Raw genomic sequence first — 21,878 nt, forward strand, 5'->3', positions numbered from 1 at the left:
TCCTAACCCTAAATAACTTGGCATTGTCCCTAGTCCAAAGCAGTTCCTGTCCCTTGGGCCAAGCCAGCCCCACACTCATAAATTCTTCCTTTCAGAGTCTCTGAGTGGGGTGGTACCTTCAAAGCAATGAGGAAAAGTTGGGTAAACTGGCATGGTCTCCCAGAAGCTGCCTTGAGCCTTTGAGTAGACAGGGCCCTGTGTGAGCCCAGGGGATGGGAAGACACTTTAGGTGGGGGGAGAGGTCTCCTCACCAGCCAAAACTAGCCACTGAGGCAAAGGGCCATCAGGAAGTCCTGTTCCTTGGGAGAAATCAGGCTGCAGTTTGTCAAATCCTCCTGGGGTGGGGGTGAAAGCAGCATCTGTGGCTATTCCTGAGCGTCTCAGAGAACACACAACCCAAGGAAAGCAGCATAGGGACAGTCTAACCAGAAGCCACACAGCACTGATTGCAAACTCAGATGATTCTGGGCCAGGCAGGAAACGAGTGAGTGAAGAGCCTTGCATGAGACAACAGGGAGTGGTGGGGACTGGGGTGACCGTGAACCTGAGCCCTGGCCAAAGAGGGCAGCTGAGACTTCCTGTTCAAGGCAAGCTGGGAAGTCCCATTTTAATGCAAAACCATGTAAGTTCTCATTGTTGGCAATGGTTTCAAAGTTTAAGCATGCTGCACAGCCCAAACAAATCACACCCAAGGGTCAGCCTTGCCCAGGAGCAGAGGTCTGTAGCCATGTCCCACATCCACGATACAAGATAACATGGGGTGAGGAACCCACCTGTCCTGGGGACACCTAGTTTCTATGGAAACCAAGAAACTTATAGCGGACACCTAGACGGTGATTGTCCCAGCCAGACCCTGACAACAACTAGACATGGAACATCTTGACTTTTGGAGTTAAGAGTCCTCCAAAGACCACACAAGTCCCCAGCTGGTATGGTCCAGCCTCCAGGATAAGCCTCGGGTCCCCCAAAGACTCAAACTGGTCCAGCAAAGGCCGTGGCTGCAGGCTAAGTGGGGGTGGGGTGGTGATGTTCAAGGGGCCCTCTGGAAGCTGGAAGCTTAGCAGGGTCCCCAAAGGCATTGAGGCATGACGCTGACCACAAACATGGAGGGGGAGGAAAGCAGAGCATTTTCCTGGAATCCTCCATAGCAGGGGATTTTTCTATACTAGTCCAGGCCCTGGCACCCACCCATTCCTGCCCAATCAAAGGCCACTGTCAACTGAAGCTCAGGCCCCACCCACAGTTGGTGAGATCCCAAACCCTGTATCCCAGCCCCCATCTCCAGTACATTCTGAACCTGAAGCTGCCAGTAACTGTGGGGCCTTGGGCAGATGACCACTCAGTCCTTCATCTAAATTGTGGGGAAAGGGTCCAGGGATGCTCAAAGCCCTGAAGCTGTAATGGCCATAAGGACTCCAAATTCAGCACCAGAAGCTGTACTTAGGATGCTCTTGGAAGGGCTTTGTACCGCCTTCTCAGGAGATTTTTGAAATTGGAATTAGCTACTAACAGCAACCCTTTGAGAGGACTGGACTTCAGTCTCTTAAAAAATCCTTAGCTGGGCTGGGCAGATAGTTCAGTGGTAAAGCACTTGCCTAGCATACATGAGGCCCTGGGTTCAATCCCTATCATCACATTTAAAAAGAAACAACAATAAAAAGATTAAGAAAAAAATTCTTAACTCAGGGTGGGGGTGGGGTGGGGGGGATGGGGAGCAGAGGGGAGAGGCAGTGGGACACACCTGTGATCCCAGTGGCTCAGGAGGCTGAGGTAGGAGGATTACAAGTTCAACACCAGCCTCAGCAAGGCACTGAGCAACTTAGCAAGACCCTGTCTCAAAGTAAAACGCAAAAAGGGCTGTGATGTGGCTCAGTGGTTAAGTGCACATGGGTTGAAACCAAAGGGAGGGGGATCCTTAGCTCTGGCAGGCTGGGCCGAGTCCTTCACCATCTCCCATTGCCACGCCATGTCTCCATAGGCCCCGGTGTTTGCTTCTTGTATATATGTCACCTGCCTGGTGGCACAGGCATCTGGGCTGTGATTCTTGGTAACAATCAGCATTTGCTTGCTTTTTACACAGAAAGAAGGAACCTGTCTAGTGCCATATAGCAAACTACAAGTAGACTCTAGCAGAGGCCACCTGACACCGGTCTAGGGTCTCTCCTGGACCAGGTCGGGAGGTGGCAGGAAAGGGCCAGGCCAGACCAATGAGCCCCCCAGCCAAAAAGGGGCGTTTCCAGCGGGCCCCGCCCGGACCAATAGAAAGTGGCTCCGCCCCCCGCCCCTTAAAGTGCGATCCGCCCCACTGGATTCGACTCCGGAGCCCGAGCCCGGGGCGGGGAGACGCGGACGCCGCTGCCTCGAGATCCAGGGAGCACGGACCCAGGACCCCCTCGGGCCCGGCCGGCCGTGAAGGACTGAGGCCGCGGCCCGGTCCGGCCGGCTCCCTCGGGCGCCGCCGCCTCCGGTGAGTGTCTGCGGAGCTGGGGGGCGTGGGGCGCCGGACTGGCTGCGCACATTCGCCGTGCACGCGCGCTGACCACCGCCGCAAGCACACGCACTCCTTAGCAGGACGGTGCTTCCAGCACCGCAGGGTCACCTGGGCCGACCCGGGAGTGCGGCGGGGGGAGGGGTCCCTAGGCCCCTCCCCCCGGCCGTCCCAGGGCTCCACAAGCCCCACAAGCCCCACGGCTGGCCAGGGTGCGCGAGTGTGTGTGGTTCACCGGCCGGCGAGGCGGCGAGCAGACAAAATAAACACCCCCTCCCTCGCTTCCTCCTCCCACGGCTGGGCCCTCCGGCATGACCAGTTTTATGAATCAAACCCCTTTCAGGGGATGGCCCAGCCTTATTCTTTGGTTACTTTTCCCTCCTAGGGTCAGACACAGTACGGTGCCCTAGTGCATGCAGGCTGCCTGGGGTCTTCAGGGCCTTGTCACTTATGCCAGAACTTGGGCCACAGACATGCAGCTCTGAAGGATGCGGCGGCGGATAGATCCAGGTGGGGGATGGACTTCTGCTGGCCAGGGCCCTTTGTGCTTCAGGTATCAGGGCGCCCCATCTGCCTCTGCCAGGGACGGGGCTTTGCTTGTGCTATGAACCCAGTGGCCTAGAGCCAGCCTAGTCCTTTGTGTCCCTGGGCTGGCAGCACTGGGGCTTGAAGACTGCTGAGGTCCCCTGTGGTCACTGGCAGGCCAGCTGATTGGTGCCAGTCTCTGTCTCATCCCCCACCCCCTCGTTAAATATTATACCAGGGTTGCTGACAGTATCTCCTGCTTGGGAACAGGGGTGGGATCTGCATCCTGAAAGAGGCCCTCAGAGTCCAGGTGACCCCCTGCTTGCTTTCTGCACCAAGGGCAGGTGAGATGCCAGAGAAAGGCACCAGAATGTAGAGCGCCTTTCCCAGGCGAGGAGCCTCTAGAGCTGGGAAATGGTCTTAATCTCCAAGCTCCCTTTCTGCTTGGCTGGACCTTGAGTGTCGGGTGCAGAGAGGGGTGGCTAGACTGGCACTCGTTAGAGGTGGCCCAGTGGGCAGCGAAGTCCAGTAGGGACCCAGCTGTTGGCAAAGCCCAACAGAGCTGGGACAGGCTGGTGGGGGGATGGGAAAGCAGTCCCCTGAGTTTACTGTCTTCTCCCAGGGGAATCAGCCCCTGGAGCTTCTGTAAACAGAGTGTCAGAGGCAGGAAGAGGGCTCTGGTAATGAGCAGCCCAGCTGGATCTCCTCCAGACCATTATCTAGGCTCTCCCAGTCCAGGGAGGAAGGACCCAGTAGCACACATGCCAGCCTGGAGGCCTGGGCACACTGCCTGTCCCCTATCTCCCCCAACCTCGAGGAGCTGCACATTGGGACAGTCACCTGAGACCTGTGGGTCAGATGGGGGTGACTCGGGGCTGGTGTTCCAGGACATTTGTCCAGATACCATCACTTGCTTCAGACTCTGGAAATGGGGGAAGACAGATTCAGCACAAGGAGCGCCCCAGGCTTGCCACAGGCCTGTGCTCTCCTCTGAAGGCCCCTCTGGCAGGCAGCCCTGGGCCAGGGCAATGCGCAGACAGGAGATGGGTTCACAGTTCCAGCATCTTGTTACTGACACCCCCACTCACAGCCCTGGGGGAACTGGGACAGGACCCAGGTAAAGGGAGTTAAATCCTCGTGGGGGCATTTATAAGTAGACCCTACCCCTAGGATGCACAGCCCTGGAACTGGAAAGTGGGTCGCATTGGGCCTGGGAGACCACAGAGGTGCTCCTGACCACTGACAAGCCCCGAGTGCATGGGAAGGGGCTTAGTGCCTGCCCCCAGAGCCCCTCCCTGAGCTGGGGAGCCCAAGACTGTGTTGCCAAAACCAGCTCCCCTCACTGCTGTGGAATTTGCGCAAGTTCCTGGAGAAGGGGGAGGGCGCTTGCGTGTGTGTGTGTGTGTAGGAGCTTGGCCCAGTGGGTGTGTATCTGGCGTGGGTGTGTGCCTGTGCGCGTGACTGCAGCAGTGCTGGGTTTAGGGCGGGCAGGAGTGCTTCAGGGAGTCGTGTGTACTAGGGAGGGTGAGGTGGGGGCTTAGCCTCCTTCCTTTTATCGGTTTCCACATTCCAGAGGCAGCCGGTTGCTTTCCCCAAGCCCTCAGGGCTGTCCAGGCCCACAGGCCTCCCCCGCTTTTCCTCATTCCAGCCTCCCTGGGTGTGAGGAGGCTGGGGGAGGCTCCCTCAGGCCACCTCAGTTTTGCAGGGTGGGGGCAGGCAAGGGGCCAATTCTTCAAGACTGGGGACGCCCCCCCCACTGGGCTCCTCCTGGGGAATGCAATAAGGCTCAGACATTCCTGGAGGCTGCCTGAGAGATTTCATTAAGGAGGAGGAGGGAGCTGGCTTGCACTGAGAACTGGCGGGAGCCCCTGCTAGCCCTGGGCCCCCAGTCACTCAGCAACAGTGACAGCCATGTGGAGCAGGGTTATGGCTTGGTGACCAAGGTCCACCTGTCTATTTGCAGACCACAGATCCCAGGAAGGGCTGCTTGTGCCAGGGTGGCCAAGAACCCTGGGACACAGTGAGCATACAAATGGCAAGACCCCTTCTGGTCCCAGGCAGCTTGGGGCTGGCAGCCTCCCTCCGTGACTAAGGTGTTCTGGCAAGTTCAGGGTTAATTGCTGGGTTAGAGCCTTACTCCATGGGTGCATGGCCCTGGGTGGGGACAAGGTGGTGAGGAGGCCCAGTGCCTGGGCCAAGCAGCATCATATCTGCCACGTGCCAACAGTGGCATCCGGACTGGCCCATTTCTGGTTGGGCCACGGCCACCACATAGCTCCAGGGGCCACAGGTGTCCTTGCCCAACAGGTGGCACCTCTCTCGACTGAAATGGCACGTCCTGCCACCCTGAGGGCTCACTTGAGCCAGGGACTGGTCTTAGTCACTGGTCTCCCTGCCCTGGGCTGACAGGTCTGGCAGCTGCCAGGTCACCCATGGTGCCACTAAAGACACCCACTTGGAGCTAGGCCAGCCTCCTGGGTACATAAGGAGGGGGAGGAGGAGGACCCAGCTGCCAGCCAGTCCACACCTGCTAGGGAATCCAGAACCTCCTCCCTGGACAGGCAGACAAGCTGACATCCTGGCTGTCCCCTTTGCAAACCTATGGCTGTGCAGAGGATTCACCTCAGGAGCTTTTCTAAAGCATAGCTCTGCCTGGGCCTCACCTCCAGAAGCTTTTACTTAATGGTCTTATTATTGGGTGAGCCCAGGACATCAGAATTTTTTTTAAAAAGCTTCCTGACCTGCAGTTGGGGTGGAAGAGCCCCAAGGTTACAGGTGGAGATAGAAGCACAGAGAGGGCAGGGAGCTGAAGTGAGGTCACAGAGCAGGCAGAATGAACAGAGCTTGGGAATCCCTGGCTTAATCACCAGCAGGGGCCACAGTCTGCCCCCTGCCACACACACCTGCAGAGGGGTCCCACCTCTGAGGAGCAGCCTCTGAGGAAAACAAGGCTCAGTCCCCTCTGCCCTTTGTGTGAGGACCCATGTCAGAGACCCTTAACCTCACTGCCCTGCTTTGTGGGCCAAGGGCTTCTGTGTCCCTGAGAAGGGGAGATGGGATGGACCCAACTCAGGCCTGGGGCTGTAAGCCTCCTTGGACACAGACACGTCAGCGAAACTGGAGCCAGCCGTTTTGGCCGCCGCCAGAATAGTCCCGCCTGCCTGAGGAGGAGGGGCGGGGGTGGCAGGCTCCTGGGGCTGGGCTGCTGCCAGGCCTGGCCTGTGGTGCAGAGCCCAGGCCAGGCGGGCCTGCATGGGAGCCAAGAACCCAGAGCCATGGGGTCAGACCAGAAGCGCCCATCCCCCACACCTTCTCTGAAGCATCTGGCCCAAGAGGGGGTGTGTGGACTCTGTCATCTGTCAGTCTGTCCAAGCTATCTTCTACCCAGTTGGGTCCATGGCCTTCCCCAGGAGCAGTGTGGTGCACCAGCTTCAGGACTGATGGGTCATCCAAATGCCTAGACTCTACCCCACCCATGTGCCCATCCCTACATGTAAGTGGGTGCCCACAAGTGTGTCACACACTCATTTGTGGGGAGCATTTTGGCTCCCTCAGGGTGCTGAGATGACGAATGCCTTGAGTCTTCCTTACTCACGGAGCCCCTCCCAGAGGTCATGTGCTGCCGAGGGCTGGCCAAAGGACAGCTCACCCCCATACCAGTTTCCAAAACTCGGGTCACCCCACCCCACCCCACCCCTGATGGTGGAGGCAGCCTTGCTGTGGAAGCCTTGAACCTGGGTCCAGCAACCTCCTGTTGACATAAAGGTACAGAGCAGCTCCTGTGGGAACTCTTGGCCCTGCAGTGGGAGGGCAGGCAGGACTCCACGTGTACAGGTGACACCCTTGGTCACTAACGTTCACCAGCCACCCGATGAGTGCCGAAGACAAAGGAAAGTGGTGGAACCTTGACTCCCTGTCATGGTTCCTGGAGAGCCCAGGACTCTGCATCCTGCCTCTGTCCACCACACCATGGTGGGGTTGGGTGAAGCTGAGACCCAGAGTCCAGAGGAGGGAGACTGGGCCCTCACTGTTGCCCTCCCTTCCTCACAGCACCCTAGGGCTCAGGGCTATTCCAGAACCCTCCCTCACCCTTAGCAGAGGGAAAGGTTCCCCTACCCTGCCTCAGCTGGGCAGATTAGATTTCAGAGCCCAGACCCAGGCTGTCATCACAGGGCGGTAGAGACCCCAGGAGATATCCCCACCCCGCCCAGTGGACACACATCAGGCATACATCTGGGTCCCTGTTTATAAATAGTAGCCTTGGGCAAGGTGGCACAAGACTAATCCCAGCAACTCAAGCCTATAATCTCAGCAATTAATTTGAAGCAGAAAAATTGCAAGTCTGAGCACATTGATAGACCCAGTCTCAAAAAATAAAAAGGACTGATAAAGCACCTCTGGGTTAAACCCCAGTACAACGAAACAAAACAAACAGAACAATGCTGCGAGGGTCAAGGGGCTAGAGATACTTATGCCAGCTCTGTAGGTGAGTGACTGAAACTCAGTCATGAAAGGACTTGGGAATCTGCTAGGGCAGAACGTGGGCCTGAACTCAGGCCCTTGTCTCATGTCCCCTTCACGGTCAGCCTGTGCCCTCTCCAGGTTCCTTCCCAGGGCTCCCCCATCTGCTTTTGGTGCCAGGAAACCCATGGTGGACCCCCCTGACCACCAGACTACAGCTTGGAAACTTGAAGTTTTCCGAGGCCCCAGTGCGAGCTCCTATCTCAATTTCCCCATTGCAGGGACTCTGGCAAAGGAGCTTAGCCCTGCGTCTTGGGGGAATGGGAAGCAGGTTAACTCCTGCTTGTTGGGTCTCCTTGGTTCGTCCTGTTCCAGCCTGGCCCCTCTCTCCATCAATTCAAATGTACCTTCTATAGTTTTATCACCTGCCAAGCCAGGTGGCCATCTTGTGGCCAGACCCAGTGACTGCTGGTTAAAAGCCCAACAGATTAGGAAGCACAGAGACCAGAGCTGTTCCCCCTCCTCCATGCAGAGTAGGAGTTCCTCCCTCGCACGTGCTCCAAGCCCTTGAAAGCCAGCCTGGATACTCAGTGCTGAGTGCTCCACTTGCACCCATCCTCTGCAGCCCTGAGATGTCCAGGGAAGACAGATGAAAAATCTGGGTGCGAGAGTCTAGCTGTTGTCTGTGGCCTCACAGCTTGGACACCTCAGCATAGAGCTAGCTGCCTTCCAGGAGTGAGAACTCTCAACTGTGACCTTATCGGAGGCCCTCAGGGAGCTAAAGCAACAGTGTGGCCAGGCTGGCCACGTGTAGGGTCCCCTCCCCGCCTGACCCGGTCTGGCCCCTCTGGGAGGGCTGATTCAGGGGGAGGCACCTCACCCACCACATGTACACGTAGTCAGGGAGGCCACTCAGCCCACATCTGGAGGCTAGGCCCCACCCACCATCCTGATTCAGTGAGGGTGGAGCAGGTCTTGTGAGGGGATGGGACTGGGGGTGCCGCCCACAGAGCCTTAGGTCATCATATGCAGAGCCTCAACGGCACAGGCACTGCAAGAGCCAGAGACACCTGAGGCCTCGGATTCTGGTATCTGCTTCACCCAGTACTTGGTGCAGGGCCTGCTTAGGCAGTGCACTCGGCAGAGGTGAGCTGTGTGGGTTCTGGAGACCCTGGAGCAAAGGCAGGGCCTCAGCCTCAGGGAACTGTCGGCACAGCTGGGCTCCTACCGCACACCAGGGGGCACTCTAGGGGGTGGGGAAGGCCTTCCCAGCGGGGCCCTGAAGGGGCTTGTCACTGCGGACTAGTGAGAGGCTCCAGCTGGAGGCTCCTCTGGGAGATGATTTCCCTAGCAGAGGGACACTGCAGATGGGCAGGGCCTCCAGGATCAACCTGGGTGATGAGTGCTACCCCTTCACCTACAGCTGGCCTAAGACCCCAGGGACCTGACTTATCTGGCCTGTGACTCCTCCTACTTTTCCTTCTCACAGTCCAGGGGGCATGGGCCTGGATGAGGGGGAGCTTGTGGATGTATCCCTCCCCCCAGCCTAGGGCAGGCAGGCTGGGTGGGGGTCCTGTTACCTGCTGTGGCCACGTGAGAGAAGGGGAGGCCCAGCTCAAGCACAAAAGGCCCTTGTGTGAGTGAGCATGAGGCAGGTACTGGCCGCTGGCAGGACTGCCTCCGTGGGAGAGGCTGGCACTCCAGATAAGACTCAGCAGTCTCTGGGGCACCCATTGTAGGCCCATGCCTGTACATGGCCCCCAGGTTCTTCCAGGAGCCTAGGTTATGGGGGGAGGAGGCAAGCTGTGGACCCTTCTTGTCTCAGCAATTCCCGCTAAGAGTAAGAGTCCCTTCCCTTAGCAGGAGGTCCAAACATGGGATCCTTCATCTAGAAGGTGCGGACCCTGTCCTGGGGGCAGACCCTTAAGGCCCTGGGCTGTTGCTCAGATTCCCTGGCACTTCTGAGGGCCCACTTTCCTCCTGTCCCTTGGGAGTGAACAGAGCAGCTTCCCCTGAAGTGGCTGCACACTGCCACTGCTGTGGAGTGCTGCTACTCATTATTCTCAGTGTCATGCCCACAGCTGACCTGGAAGACCCTGAGAGGAGGGAACCTGTGGCTTCAGTTCAGCCTGGCACTGCCTCTGCGGCCACCAGACAACCAGTGTCTCCCACATGACCTCAGGGACCCCTTACCTCTAGTTCTGCCATGCTCTGGAAATAGGTCTGAAGAAGAAGGATCCCTGCTTCCGCCCCCCTTTCCTGGAGACAGGCAGACACCTGCCAAGGGTTGTAGCCAGCCTGCCCCTCCTCCAGGAACCTTCCTGCTGGCCACATCCTGGCAGTCCACAGCCCCTGTCCTGGGCAGGTCTGACTGCACAAATGGAAAAACACCAATCCCATAGTTTCCATGTGAAGTCTTCCTGCTGCGGTCTCTCCTCACTTGGAGGAGGGAGGGATGAAGAACGTGGCCCAGGGGCCAGCAGCCTGGGGCAGCCAGCTTCTCTGCTTACGCGCCTGGGCTGACTGCCTGCCCAGTCTCTCCCAGATGCTGCTGGGGGGGCTGCCGCTCCAGGACACATGATTCTCTCCTTCCCTGATCTTACCCCTTTCCATCACATCTAGGCAGAGGCAGGAGACCTGGGTTCAGGAGGAGAAACAGTACATCATCGCTGGGCACTCAGTGGCCATCAGTCCCTGTGCTAGTTAGTCTGCACACATCAGCTTACTAAGTACTCATGACAGCCACCATCATTAACAGTAAGGTCAGATGAGCACAGTGGCACACACCTGTAATCCCAGTGACTTGGGAGACTGAGGCAGGAGGATCACAAGCTCAAGGCCAATCTTGGCAATGTAGCAAGGCCGTCTCAAAATAAAAACTAAAAAGGGATGGGGATGTTGCTCAGTGGTCAAGTGCCCCTGAATTCATTCCCTAGTACAAAAAACAGGTAAGGTCGCATGGCAAGGGAGTGATAGGGATGGGCCAGGAACCAGGCTGGGGAACCTGACTCACAACCACTGGGCTCTGCTGCATTGGGGGAGGGGAGTGACAAACCCCTCCTGGCCTTCCTGATGTGGCTGCCCTCTCCGCCCTGACTCATGGCTTCTTTGCTCCCAGGGACAGAAGATGCGCTCCAGGGGTCCTCTGCCACTGCCCCTGCTGCTGCTCCTGCTGCTGGTTCCAGGGCCCAGGGTGCAGGGCTGCCCATCTGGTTGCCAGTGCAACCAGCCACAGACGGTCTTCTGTACTGCCCGCCAAGGGACCACAGTGCCCAGGGACGTGCCACCCGACACAGCAGGCCTGTACATCTTTGAGAACGGCATTACCACGCTTGATGCAGGCAGCTTTGCCAGCCTGCCAGGCCTGCAGCTCCTGGATTTGTCACAGAACCAGATCACCAGCCTGCCTGGCGGCATCTTCCAACCACTCACCAACCTCAGCAACCTGGATCTGACCTCCAACAAACTGCGCGAGATCACCAACGAGACCTTCCGTGGCCTGCGGCGCCTCGAGCGCCTCTACCTAGGCAAGAATCGCATCCGCCACATCCAGCCTGGAGCCTTCGATGCACTTGATCGCCTCCTGGAGCTCAAGCTGCAGGACAATGAGCTGCGGGCACTGCCCCCACTGCACCTGCCCCGCCTGCTGCTGCTTGACCTCAGCCACAACCACCTCCCAGCCCTAGAGCCCGGGGTCCTGGACACTGCCAACGTGGAGGCGCTGCGGCTGGCGGGCTTGGGGCTGCAGCAGCTGGACGAGGGGCTCTTTGGCCAACTGCGCAACCTGCATGACCTGGACGTGTCTGACAACCAGCTGGAAGGCGTTCCACCCGTTATCAGAGTCCTGCGGGGCCTGACACGACTGCGGCTGGCTGGCAACACCCGCATTGCCCAGCTGCGGCCTGAGGACCTGGCTGGCCTGACCACCCTGCAGGAGCTGGACCTGAGCAACCTGAGCCTGCAGGCCCTGCCAAGTGAACTCGCAGGCCTCTTCCCCCGCCTTAGACTCCTGGCGGCTGCCCGCAATCCCTTCAACTGTGTGTGCCCCTTGAGCTGGTTTGGCCCCTGGGTGCGTGACAGCCATGTCACACTGGCCAGCCCTGAGGAGACACGCTGCCACTTTCCACCAAAGAATGCTGGCCGACTGCTCCTAGAGCTTGACTATGCTGACTTTGGCTGCCCGGCCACCACCACCACTGCCACGGCCCCCACCACACGGCCAGTGGTGGGAGAGCCCACGCTCTTACCTTCCAGCTTGGCTTCTACCTGGCTCAGCCTGACTGAGCCAGCCACCAAGGCCCCCAGCCCACCATCCACTGCTCTGCCAACCAAAGGGCCTGCCTCCAGGGCCCAGGACTGCCCTGCATCTACATGCCTCAACGGGGGCACCTGCCACCTGGGGCAAAGGCAGCACCTGGAGTGCCTATGCCCTGAGGGCTTCGCAGGCGTGTACTGTGAGAGCAGAGTGGGGCAGGGGCCGCAACCCAGCCCCACGCCCCACACACCAGGGCCTCCCCAGGCCCTGCCCCTCGGCATTGAGCCGGTGAGCCCCACCTCCCTGCGTGTGGGACTGCAGCGCTACCTGCAGGGCAGCACAGTGCAGCTCAGGAGCCTCCGCCTCACCTACCGCAACCTGTCAGGCCCTGACAAGCGGCTGGTGACTCTGCGGCTTCCCGCCTCACTCACAGAGTACACAGTCACCCAGCTGAGGCCCAACGCCACCTACGCCATCTGCGTCACACCATTGGGGGCTGGGCGGATACCTGAAGGCAGGGAGGCCTGTGGGGAGGCCCGCACACCCCCTGCTGTGCGCTCCAACCACGCCCCAGTCACCCAGGCCCGTGAGGGCAACCTGCCACTCCTCATTGCACCTGCCCTGGCTGCTGTGCTCCTGGCTGCGCTGGCCGCTGCAGGGGCAGCCTACTGTGTGCGGAAGGGAAGGGCAGCAGCTGTGGCTCAGGGCAAGGGGCAGGTGGGACCAGGGGCAGGGCCCCTGGAGCTAGAGGGTGTCAAGGCCCCTTTGGAGCCAGGCCCCAAGGCAACTGAGGGTGGTGGGGAGGCCCTGCCAGGTGGGACTGAGTGCGAGGTGCTGCTCATGGGCTACCCGGGGCCCAGCCTCCAAGGTGCCCTCCCTGCAAAGCCTTATGTCTAAGCCTAGGGGAGATCCAGGGGGCTGAGCTCAGCCAGCACCCTCTGCTGCCACACAAGGAAGTTCTCAGTGCATATCCCAGGGACACGTATGTGCTGGGCAGGGTTATATGATCACTCCCAGTCCCTGCCCCTCTCTGGTCCTTGGTCTCTTCTGTGAGCTGCTGTGGCCCAGGTGATGAGCTCTGACAGTAAGCCTGAGTGCCTACAAGGTTGGCACCTGTCCCATCTTCTCAACGTGCAATCCTCGGGCCCGCAGGCCCTGCCGTGTGCTGGTAATGCGGCTGGGACCCTGCTGGGCTCACCCAGCCCAAGGAGACTGGGGGCCAGTGAAGGAAGCCCCCAGAAAGAACACGGGTGGGGATGGGCCCTGTGGCTCCAGTCTCAGCCCCAGAAGCACAGGAACACAGGAAACTGGAAAGGAAGGTGCTCTGGGAATATGTGGACTTGCATCTGTTGTTTCATTTTTTAAAGTATATTTATAAGAGATCCTTTCCCATTTATGCTGGGAAAATGTTTTTCAAACTCAAAGACAAGGACTTTGGTTTTTGTAAGACAAACGATATATGAAGGCCTTTTGTAAAAAAATAAAAGAGAAAATGAAGTGAGTGCTTTTCCGGCTTGGCCTGGGACTCACAAGGTTGGGTGCAGGGAGGATGGAAAGACTAGCCTCTCTGTGGGAGGCTGCAGACATCTCCCCATGGGGCACCAGGCCTGGGCTTAAAAGAGCTGCACAGAGAGTCTCACCAGAAGGGCAGCCCTCCCAGGCAGCTTGGCCAGCAGTGAAGCGAGACCCAGGCAGAGGCAGGGCCACCTCTGTTGGGAAAGGGGACCAGTTAGAGCAGCCTCACCCAAGCCAGATCCAGCTTTCTGCCAGCAGGAGCTACAGTGCCTGAGTCTGGGAGAAACTTGTGGCAGATATGGGCACAGAGAATTCCCAGGGGAGGTCGTCCCCCCTCAGGGGCAGGTCTCTTGGGCAGTTATCAGCTAGCTATCTACGGGAGGGGTGCCTTAAGCTGTCTCATTCCAGGGTCTGATGGCTCTCTAGTCCTGAGAACAGGTGGTGGTGTGGCCCCGGTTCCTCCCCACAGTCCCACTGCCTCTGCAGCTCTGCTGGGAAGTCCCATTCTGCCTTCTGCTCCAGCTGTGAAGAGGATTTAGGTGGGGGTAGAGGGATGGTGGATAGCCAAGGCCAGAGTCCTGATGGGTGCAGAGGGAGGGGCCCAGCCAGAGCTGTTAGCAGCAGAGCAGGGACAGGGCCAAGGGGCTCACAGTCTGACTCACAGATGGTACCAGGCTTGGTGGCCCCATGGTACCCCTGTACCCCCTGCACTGGGGGTGTGCCCAGCTATTCTAGAACCCCCAGAAGCTTCAGGATGAGGTGGGGACAGCACCAGGGATGTGTAGAAGAGCTATAGCCTGGAGTGGGTATAGGCAGCTTGGGGACAGTGACGGATATACACCATCTCTTCCTGTTACCCTCAGGGGGTGAGGGGTGGTAGGCCCCAGGGCAATGAGAAGCCCAGCAAAAGCTGAAGCAAGCCTCCCAGAGACCCCACACCAATGTCCTCCCATAGGTCATAGCCTTGGTCCCTAGCCTGGCCCCTGGCAGTAAGGAGGAAGCGTAGCCAGGCCCAGAGCTTGGGGTGTTGATGTCAGCATAGTCAGGCCTGGCCACACAAGGCTCTGGATTCAATTAGTGGCCGCTGAGGTCTCTGGCACAAGGAGAAGGCGGCGGGTGGAGGGTCATGTGGGCAGTGGGTGGTGGCTATGGGCCTGGGTGGGGCCCTTCCTCCTAAAGCAGTGGTGGCGGTAGCGGCAGCCCAGGTGGATTTCCTGTAGGCCTGGGACCCATTAAGCAGCAGCCACGGTGAAGCCTGCCCCCCTCAGCAACCCCATCAAAGGCGCCTTTGTGGGCCTGTGGGCCATTGCTGAATACGGCAGCTAAGGAAATATTTTCTCTGCAAACCAAACCTGGCCTAGGGGATTGGCTGGGGTGGGGTGGCAGGGCCCAGGAAAGGTACAACCCCACCCAGTCTGAGTCCACTGGTTTTGAGCCAGGAACCAAGGGCAGACAAGGACATGCCAGTCCCCTATCCTGGGCCCTTCCAGCCACAAGTGCAGGGCCATTCGGGCTGCATGAGCTCAGTTTCCATCCCCAGTACCTCTTCTCCAAGAGGAGAGGCTCCCGAGGCAGGTGAAGCACAGCCTGCTCATGGCCAAACAGATGGAGCTCCCTGGCCCAGGTGGGGCTGCCAGCCATGGGGGAGGATTCAAGAGGTCAAGACCCCTGCTACAATAGGGGACAGAGCATAAAGTTCACCCAGAACTCTCACACTCAGACCCCCTCCCATTTCACACCAAGAAGCATGTCTCCTGGACCAGAGCAAAGCTGTTCCTCCTATTGGTCCCTCTCATTATCCCCCCATCTCCACCCTTCACCAAGCATGGGACCTGCCTGACACACAGAAAGTGCCAGGTAGCCCAAGTTTTTCACATGGCCTGAGGCTGGCCTGATCCCAGGACCAACTATTCCCACTGCGCTCTGCTCCAGTGAAGACGCACCACCAACCAACGACCGAGATGGGAACTGCAACAGAGCTCCCCAGGAGAGGAGAAGGAGGTGGGGCGAATGCCTGACCCCTGGCTCCTGCTACTCTTAAGAGCACACACTGTCCTGTTGAAACCAAGATGGAAAAGCTGTAAAACGGAAGACACTGAGGGCGGCTGAGTGGCCACACTGCCAGCCTCCCTGCAGCTGTGCCCACAGCTGACACCCTGCACACTTTCCATCTCCAGTCAGCCGGGGCTCTGGCTTCCACAATGCCTGGGGGGCAGGGGACCCACACCTCTCAGTTTGGAGGCTGGCATGAGTCCTTGGCATACACCAGCTTTGTGGAAGCTGAAGGGTGCTCGCTCTTTTGGCAGTGGTTCTGGAATGGCTAGGGCTGGGGATGGAGGGGCAAGACACTGGCCTGGACACTCATCTGGGAGTGATTTGGAAGCTCCAGTCCTTGCTGGTCCTTCCACGCTATTCTTAACTGCTGTAATTACAGGGTCAGCCTTAGCCAGTGGCACCATGGGGTCTGAGCATGTTAACTTCCAGGGGCCATGCTGGGGCTGAGTAGGAGTTGCTCTGCGGGGGACGGAGGACCTACCACTGAGGGCGGGGTCTGAAGGCAGGAAGCAGTGGGTGGAAGAGCACTTGATTGCTGGTGCTGGGTCCTTCACACCCACAATGCCTCTGCTGGGGGGCCTGTAGGGAAGGGGCCATCTGGTCTGGGAAAGTCTGGAGGACAAGATGCCAGGGCAGCACCAGGGCAGCATTAGGGCCAGGGCGGGTGCGTGGGATAGATGCTGGATGTAGGACCCCATGGCCCAGCTCTTCCAATTCCTCCAGGGCAGGCTGGGCTCTGCTGACTCCTTTCTTGAACCCACTCCCCTGGCCTAGGCCTAGAGCAGCAGGAGGCTGACATCTGGCCAGGCCTGTGTGGTTTCAAGAAAGCCCTGAATCTCACTCAGCCTTGCCTTCCTCATCTGTAAAATGGGCCTTTCTAGCATCCCAGCCTCCTTCTCCCTGGACGTAAGAGGATGGGATGGAAGGTCACTGTCCTCCTGACCACCCCCCTCTTCTGGGAGTGCTCTCAGCTGGGGAACATGTGGGCAGGGGTTCTTCTAGAAGGTCCAAGGGAGACGCACTGTGCTTGCTGCTTCTGGAGCTTGGGCAGGTCCCTGCCCTCTATGACTCGGTTTCCTCAGTTGTGAAATACAAGGACGGAGCTGAACCAGCAAGCCGAGACCCAGGGGTCTTTGCTGGCTCTGGCATTCCACAATCCCCGGCCTGGGAGAGAACAAGCCAGCCTCTCCATGAGTCACGGCTGGGGCTTCCAGGCAGGGACCAAGTCCTTGCCCCCTCCCCCGACAGCTTGCCTGGCTAAGTCTGAACCTTCCCAGGCCTCGGTTTCCTCAGCTATAATGTGGGTGGTCATGCAGACTGCACGACTGCTCCTTTGTAAGTGCTCATCACAGGCCTCCTCATGGCTGGCTGTGCGCCACTGTGGACCACAAAGCTGCACAATGCTGCTGGCCTGGCTGGGGACCCCACCAGTAGTGCCACAAACCCTCCTCCACATACTTCCAGTGGTGGGGATGAAAGGATAGGTGTACACGGACCTCCCCCATGCTTCCTGGGCACCAGCCCCACTTGGGGACAGACAGGGACAGCCACACAGCAGGTGCTCACTGAACTTCATAAACCTCAGTGGAGTCCAAGCCCACCTCCATCTGCCACAAGCCCCTTCAGATCTGCTCATCTGTCCCAACGTCTCTACTTGCCTATCCAACATCCACCTTCCTGTAGGTAGCCTGAGTTTTCAATTCCACAAAGACATCCTCAACAAAATCAAGCATGTCTGCCAGGTCACAGTCCCCTCCCCAAATGCCAAAACACAGCTACGTGAGCCCCAAGTTGTGTCCCGTGACCCAGGAGCCACCCTGCCGCCAGTGGTCCACCAGGACAGTCAGGCTCTTCAGCTGACTGGAGGTTGCCTCCGCACCCTGCTGCTCAAGTCTGGGGCTCCTGGAGGGCAGGGCCAGTTTTCTTTTGCATAGACCTTGCATCCCAGGTCAGGCACCTGCAGCCAGGTAACAGGTGACCAGCCTGCCTCACTGAGAAGCTGGACCAAGGACCCTCACCAGTGACCAATGCACCAGACCTGGACTCAGTACTCATGTGGCCCTCTGGTCCCAGCCCCCCAGCTTGCTGCAGCTCCTACCCAGGTGAGGTGTCCAGGGTGAGGGAGGCCAGGGCACTGGAGAAGAAACGGGTGTCCCACAGTTTCACTTCTTGCTCACGCATCTGTGGGGAGGGCCAGAGAGAGACTCAGAGGGTCTTGTCCTGCCCACCTCAGGGCCTCCTGAAACCCAACTCCAGGGTATGTACCAGGGTATGCCTGGTACAAGGCACCTGTCCCAGAGCAGGGGGTAGTTATGCCAGGAGGAAGAATTTGGGTTTCCATGTCCTGCCCCTTTAACAACCCCTAGGTGACAAGGGACGGGGGGCGGTTCCCTCCATGGACTCTGGTCCCGGAGGGGCCACCAAAGTTTCCAGGGTCAGGCTTAGCTATTACAAATGGAATTTACCAGTTTTCCACAGCCGTCAGTCCCCTGGGGCTCTGAGACCCAGCTGCAGAGGCAGGCCGTATATGGACAGGCCTTGAACTGGACATCAGCTCCCTACCTCCCACAGGCCTCGCTCTACCTTCCTGGGTAAGGAGTCTAAAGGACTAGACATGCCCCACCTGGCAGTGCCCTGCTCATGCTGGAGAAGTCCCTACCTGGTTGAGTCCCGTGGACACGAGGTGCTCTTGCATACTGGTCCATGCCAGCCGGCTGTCCCTGCTGTTCTCATGGGCCTGTGTGCTCTACAGGAGGCAAAAAACAGGGCTGAGCCATCAGGGCCCCCTGGGGGCCAGAGGACATGCAAACAGCTTTCTCCTAGTCATCCTGCCCCTGGGGCCCAAGACAAGGGGTGTGTGTGGAGTGGAGTCTGAGCTAGGGTAGTTCTGCTACACACCCTCTGAGCACCCACAGAAGGCCAGGTTGGTCTTTCCCTTGGAATTTCCTACGGCTCATCTGAGCCAAAGGAAGCCTCATACATACAGGATGAAGCCTACTTCCATTCCTGCCAAGGCAGCTCTGTCAATAGACCCTGGTGGGTGTCCCACCTCCTGGGAGGGCTGGACTAAAGGCAGGTGCCTGGAGGAGGCTGAGAGGCCCCAACCCTTACCCTGACCCTGGCCCACACCCCTGAGCCGTATGACCCTGGGGACCCCATGCCCTCTTGAAATTTTGTTTTTCTCTTTTGAACAGGGCTCATGGTACCCATGCTACCCACTCCTTGGAGCTGACTCAAGAACAAGTGAGAATACATGGAGCCTTCAGCAAAGTGCTGTGCAAATAGCAGGATCAGCAGAATTACCACTACCTCCTCAGGCTGCCATCGGCCATAGGGAAGGCCTGGGGCCGAGCTCTGGGGAAAGTCCTGGAGAGGGCAGGGCAGTGCCCCTCGTGGCCCTCCCACAGTGCTGGAGCTGCCAGCAGGAAAGCTCGAGGCCCCCAGGAAGCAGAGAGAAGTTCACATCCCGGGCAGGCAGCCCTGTCCCTCTGGGCCCTGGTAGGGGGGAGACTGAGGGGGCCAGAGGAAATGCAAACAGCTCTCTCCCAGTCACCCTGGCCCCTGGAGCCTGAGACAAGGACCCTGTTACCAAAAATAGCTCACCCCAACCATGGCCGGTCTCCTCCAAGCTTCCCACGATCTCCTTGGGAATGAATGAGGGAGGGAGGTAGCCAGCGAGGAGCTGGCCCAGGGCCCCTCCCCAGCCTACAGAGGCGACCCCAGCGTGGGAGACCTGGAAACACTCCCCAGCCCAGTTGTCCAGGGGTTTTTCTCACTGCTGCCTTCCCACCCGGCCACAGCAGCACAGGAAGCCAGGGCTGAAGCCCGAGAACCAGGGCCCCCGACCCCTCTCCCAACCCAAGAGGGGCTCAGGTCAGGACGAGGGTCAGGCCATTGGGGAGCCCTGCCCGACACCCCAGAACAGGTAAGAAGTGTCATTTGGGCCCCTGTCTTCTCATCAGTGTACAAATATCCCTGTGTAAGAAGCAAACCAGGTGGTTCCAACTGGGCTGCACATCATTCATTCATTCACAAATGCATGAGGTCTTCCTCAGGCCAAAGATCATGCTGGAAGCCAGCAGTGGGGCTGGGCAGTCCTCAGAGGATCAAGAATGTGAGTAAAATCGAGCCGCTCCTTCATTTGTTCTTTCACAAGACAAATATCCAAGACATACAATATGCCAGGAGCTGGAGACACAGTGAACAAAATGGAAAAGGTCCCCAAGCCCATGGAGCAGCCACCCTGGGAAGCAGACCACACCAAACAGAAACAACTGTGTCATCAAACATCCCTGTAAGCACCAAAGCGGAGCCAAGTGGAGGCCAAGGGAACAATGTCTGAGAGAGACTGCCTGAATGAACCCCAGCCCTGCCTGAGGCCGCCCCGGGATGAGTCCCACCACACCGCTGTGCCCAGTCCCTGTCCATAAAGAGGACCCTCACAGGGGCTCCTCTGGAGGGCTGGCCCGAGGAGTGCAGAGGAGGATCTGGTACCCAGCAACATGCTATTTTGAGAGTGGGGTACCAGGGGTTGAATCAAGGGCTTCATGTACATTCAGCAAGTGTTCTACCACAGAGCTACACCCCCAGCCATTATTTTATTTTGAGACAGAGTTACAGAGGCTGGCCTCAATCTTGTGATCCTCCTGCCTCAGCCTCCTGAATAGATGGGCTTACAGGTATGCACCACTACACCAGCCTCAAATGTGCTACTTTTAAAGGACAATAACAGGGTATAATCGGAGTGTAACTGAAGTCACCATAAAGTGAAATTTGAGCAAGGATGGGAGGATCTGCAGGTGTGAGGTAGACAGCAGAACTAACACCTACAGAGCAGGAGACTGGAAACAGAGGTCAGTGCAGGCGACAGGTGGGGACAAGTAAGGCAGAGGTTCAGCTGAGGTGAAATGCACCTTGGCATGCATCTTCTACCTTCCTGTTCACAGGTGGAGAAACCAGGGACCCAGAGAAAGTAAGTCCTCTGCCCAGTCACTTCGCAATGAATCTGGAGACTATCTGAGCCTCTAGTCCTGTGAGCTGGGCGCAATATCTCAGTCTGCATAAGGATGTGAGGCTGGAGGTAAAGAGATTTGCAAAGTCACAGCTAGAATGCAGCAGAGATAGGACTAGGGGCAGCCCAAGACAACCACTGCCCCCAGGTGCCTCTGGCTTCTCGCAAGCATCCCCAGATCAGCTCACCCTGGGGAAGGCACCAGGCCTCAAAGCCCACAGAACCAAGCCTGGGAAGGTACCTGGAAAGCCACCCCCACATCATGGGCACACCCATCTGTTGACCCAGGTGCCACAGGAAGCCACACAGATTATGGAGGAGGTCAGCAGTCACCTCCTGTCCCTCTAACCCAAGATCACTGGAGTTATTTCCAATCTCAAAAATAGAAAGTTCTTTGCTGACCCTCAGGGAGATCACAAAAAGAAGCCCTACGTTTGAGCCCTCAGCTTCTCAATCTCCTGGGCACAAGAGGACAGGCTGGAGGTTCCCTCCCAGAAGCAAAGAGGTTGCAGATCCTCCTGGGGGAGGCCTTTGTCCCCACAGGCAACAGGGCATCTGCTCATGGAGAGGCCCCAGTGGGGCTTTACTGCCGCTCATTCTCTGGACCAAAGTCCCCCCATACCTGGAAGAGGAAAGGAGAAGGTTCAGCCAGGGCAGGAGCACCAGTCCATCCAGAGAGTCAGGGGGCAGCGTGCATACCCAGCATTCCAACCGCAGTGCAATCAAAGTCCCTCTACATTGCCATGACAACGCTTCCTGTGTGGGGCACAGCTGCTCAGCAGGAGGCCCTGGGCTCCTTTCTAGGGCAAGGAGACTTTTTCCAGTGGTAAAACCCTCACCTGGGCCAGGCTCAGTGCTGGGTTCCAGACACTCAGTCCTCCAGGCCTGGTCACCTGGGGTGGTCAGGAGGCACATGTTCCTCTGATAAAGAGGTCAGAGGGCTCATCCCGGGCCCCTTTTTGTCCCTAAGGAGGCCTCACTGCTCTCTGACCATCTTCTAGCCTTCAGTTGCTGCTTCCCTGGGACAGTCAAGGCTTTAGGGCTTCACTAGGCCCCGTCCAGGGCTTTGATTCAGTGAAGGAGCAGCAGAAGGGGCCTGGGAGTCAGAAAGTACAGGCCTGGCTCTTCTACTGGGCTGTGTGGCCCTCGAGCAGTGAAAGAAACATCCTGACCCTTGGTGTCCTGGCCTGGACCTCAAAAAAAACAAAGAGCCAACTTCCTAGGAGGACCATCAGAGTGGAAGTCCTACATGGTCATAAACATGATCAAAACACAAAGGAGGAAGCCAGACACAGTGGTATGCATCTGTAGTCCCAGGATGAGGCAGAAAGATCACTTGAGCTTAGGCATTCAAAGCCAGCCTGGACAGCAAAAGGAGATCACATCTCAAAAAGAAATAAAGAGCCGAGTGTGCTATTATTACACCTATAATCCCATCTATTCAAGAAACTAAGGCAGGAGGATTACAAGTTGGAAATCAGCCTGAGCAATTTAGCAAGACCCTATCTCAAAATAAAAAATAAAAAAGACTGGGGATGGAGTCCAGTGGTAGAGCACTTGCCAAGCAA

General features: G+C 58.0%; 2 protein-coding genes and 1 long non-coding RNA gene across 7 annotated transcripts in view; 2 read left to right on the forward strand and 1 right to left on the reverse strand.

Annotated features, from left to right (window-relative positions):
* The window catches only part of CORO7 (coronin 7), a 53,565-nt gene that overhangs the window by 11,205 nt on the left and 20,482 nt on the right, over positions 1-21,878 (reverse strand). For all 4 annotated transcript variants that reach the window (XM_079121348.1, XM_079121346.1, XM_079121347.1 and 1 more), the window contains 2 exons: positions 17,959-18,045; positions 17,398-17,480 (listed from right to left, as the gene is read on the reverse strand). In XM_079121348.1, the coding sequence (XP_078977474.1) occupies positions 17,398-17,480; positions 17,959-18,045 (170 nt within the window). The remainder of the gene's footprint in view (positions 1-17,397; positions 17,481-17,958; positions 18,046-21,878) is intronic.
* The window catches only part of LOC306649910, a 144,390-nt gene that overhangs the window by 9,761 nt on the left and 112,751 nt on the right, over positions 1-21,878 (forward strand). The gene's annotated exons all lie outside the window — the stretch shown is intronic.
* On the forward strand, positions 1,730-13,230 carry VASN (vasorin). Of its 2 annotated transcripts, none has more exons than XM_079121350.1 (2): positions 1,730-2,467; positions 10,593-13,230. In XM_079121350.1, the coding sequence occupies exon 2, from the start codon at positions 10,602-10,604 to the stop codon at positions 12,624-12,626; it is 2,025 nt and encodes a 674-aa protein (XP_078977476.1). In that variant the 5' UTR covers positions 1,730-2,467; positions 10,593-10,601; the 3' UTR covers positions 12,627-13,230. The 2 variants fall into 2 exon arrangements, with proteins under 2 accessions (XP_078977476.1, XP_078977477.1); XM_079121351.1 differs by lacking the exon at positions 1,730-2,467 and adding an exon at positions 3,950-6,778.

The sequence above is a fragment of the Sciurus vulgaris genome, assembly GCF_902686455.1.
Source record: "Sciurus vulgaris genome assembly, chromosome: 18".
Classification (NCBI taxonomy): domain Eukaryota; kingdom Metazoa; phylum Chordata; class Mammalia; order Rodentia; family Sciuridae; genus Sciurus; species Sciurus vulgaris.

What these genes read in the sequence shown, in the direction of transcription:
- VASN (XM_079121350.1), top strand. Translation starts at nt 10,602, where the DNA reads ATGCGCTCCAGGGGTCCTCTGCCACTGCCCCTGCTGCTGCTCCTGCTG.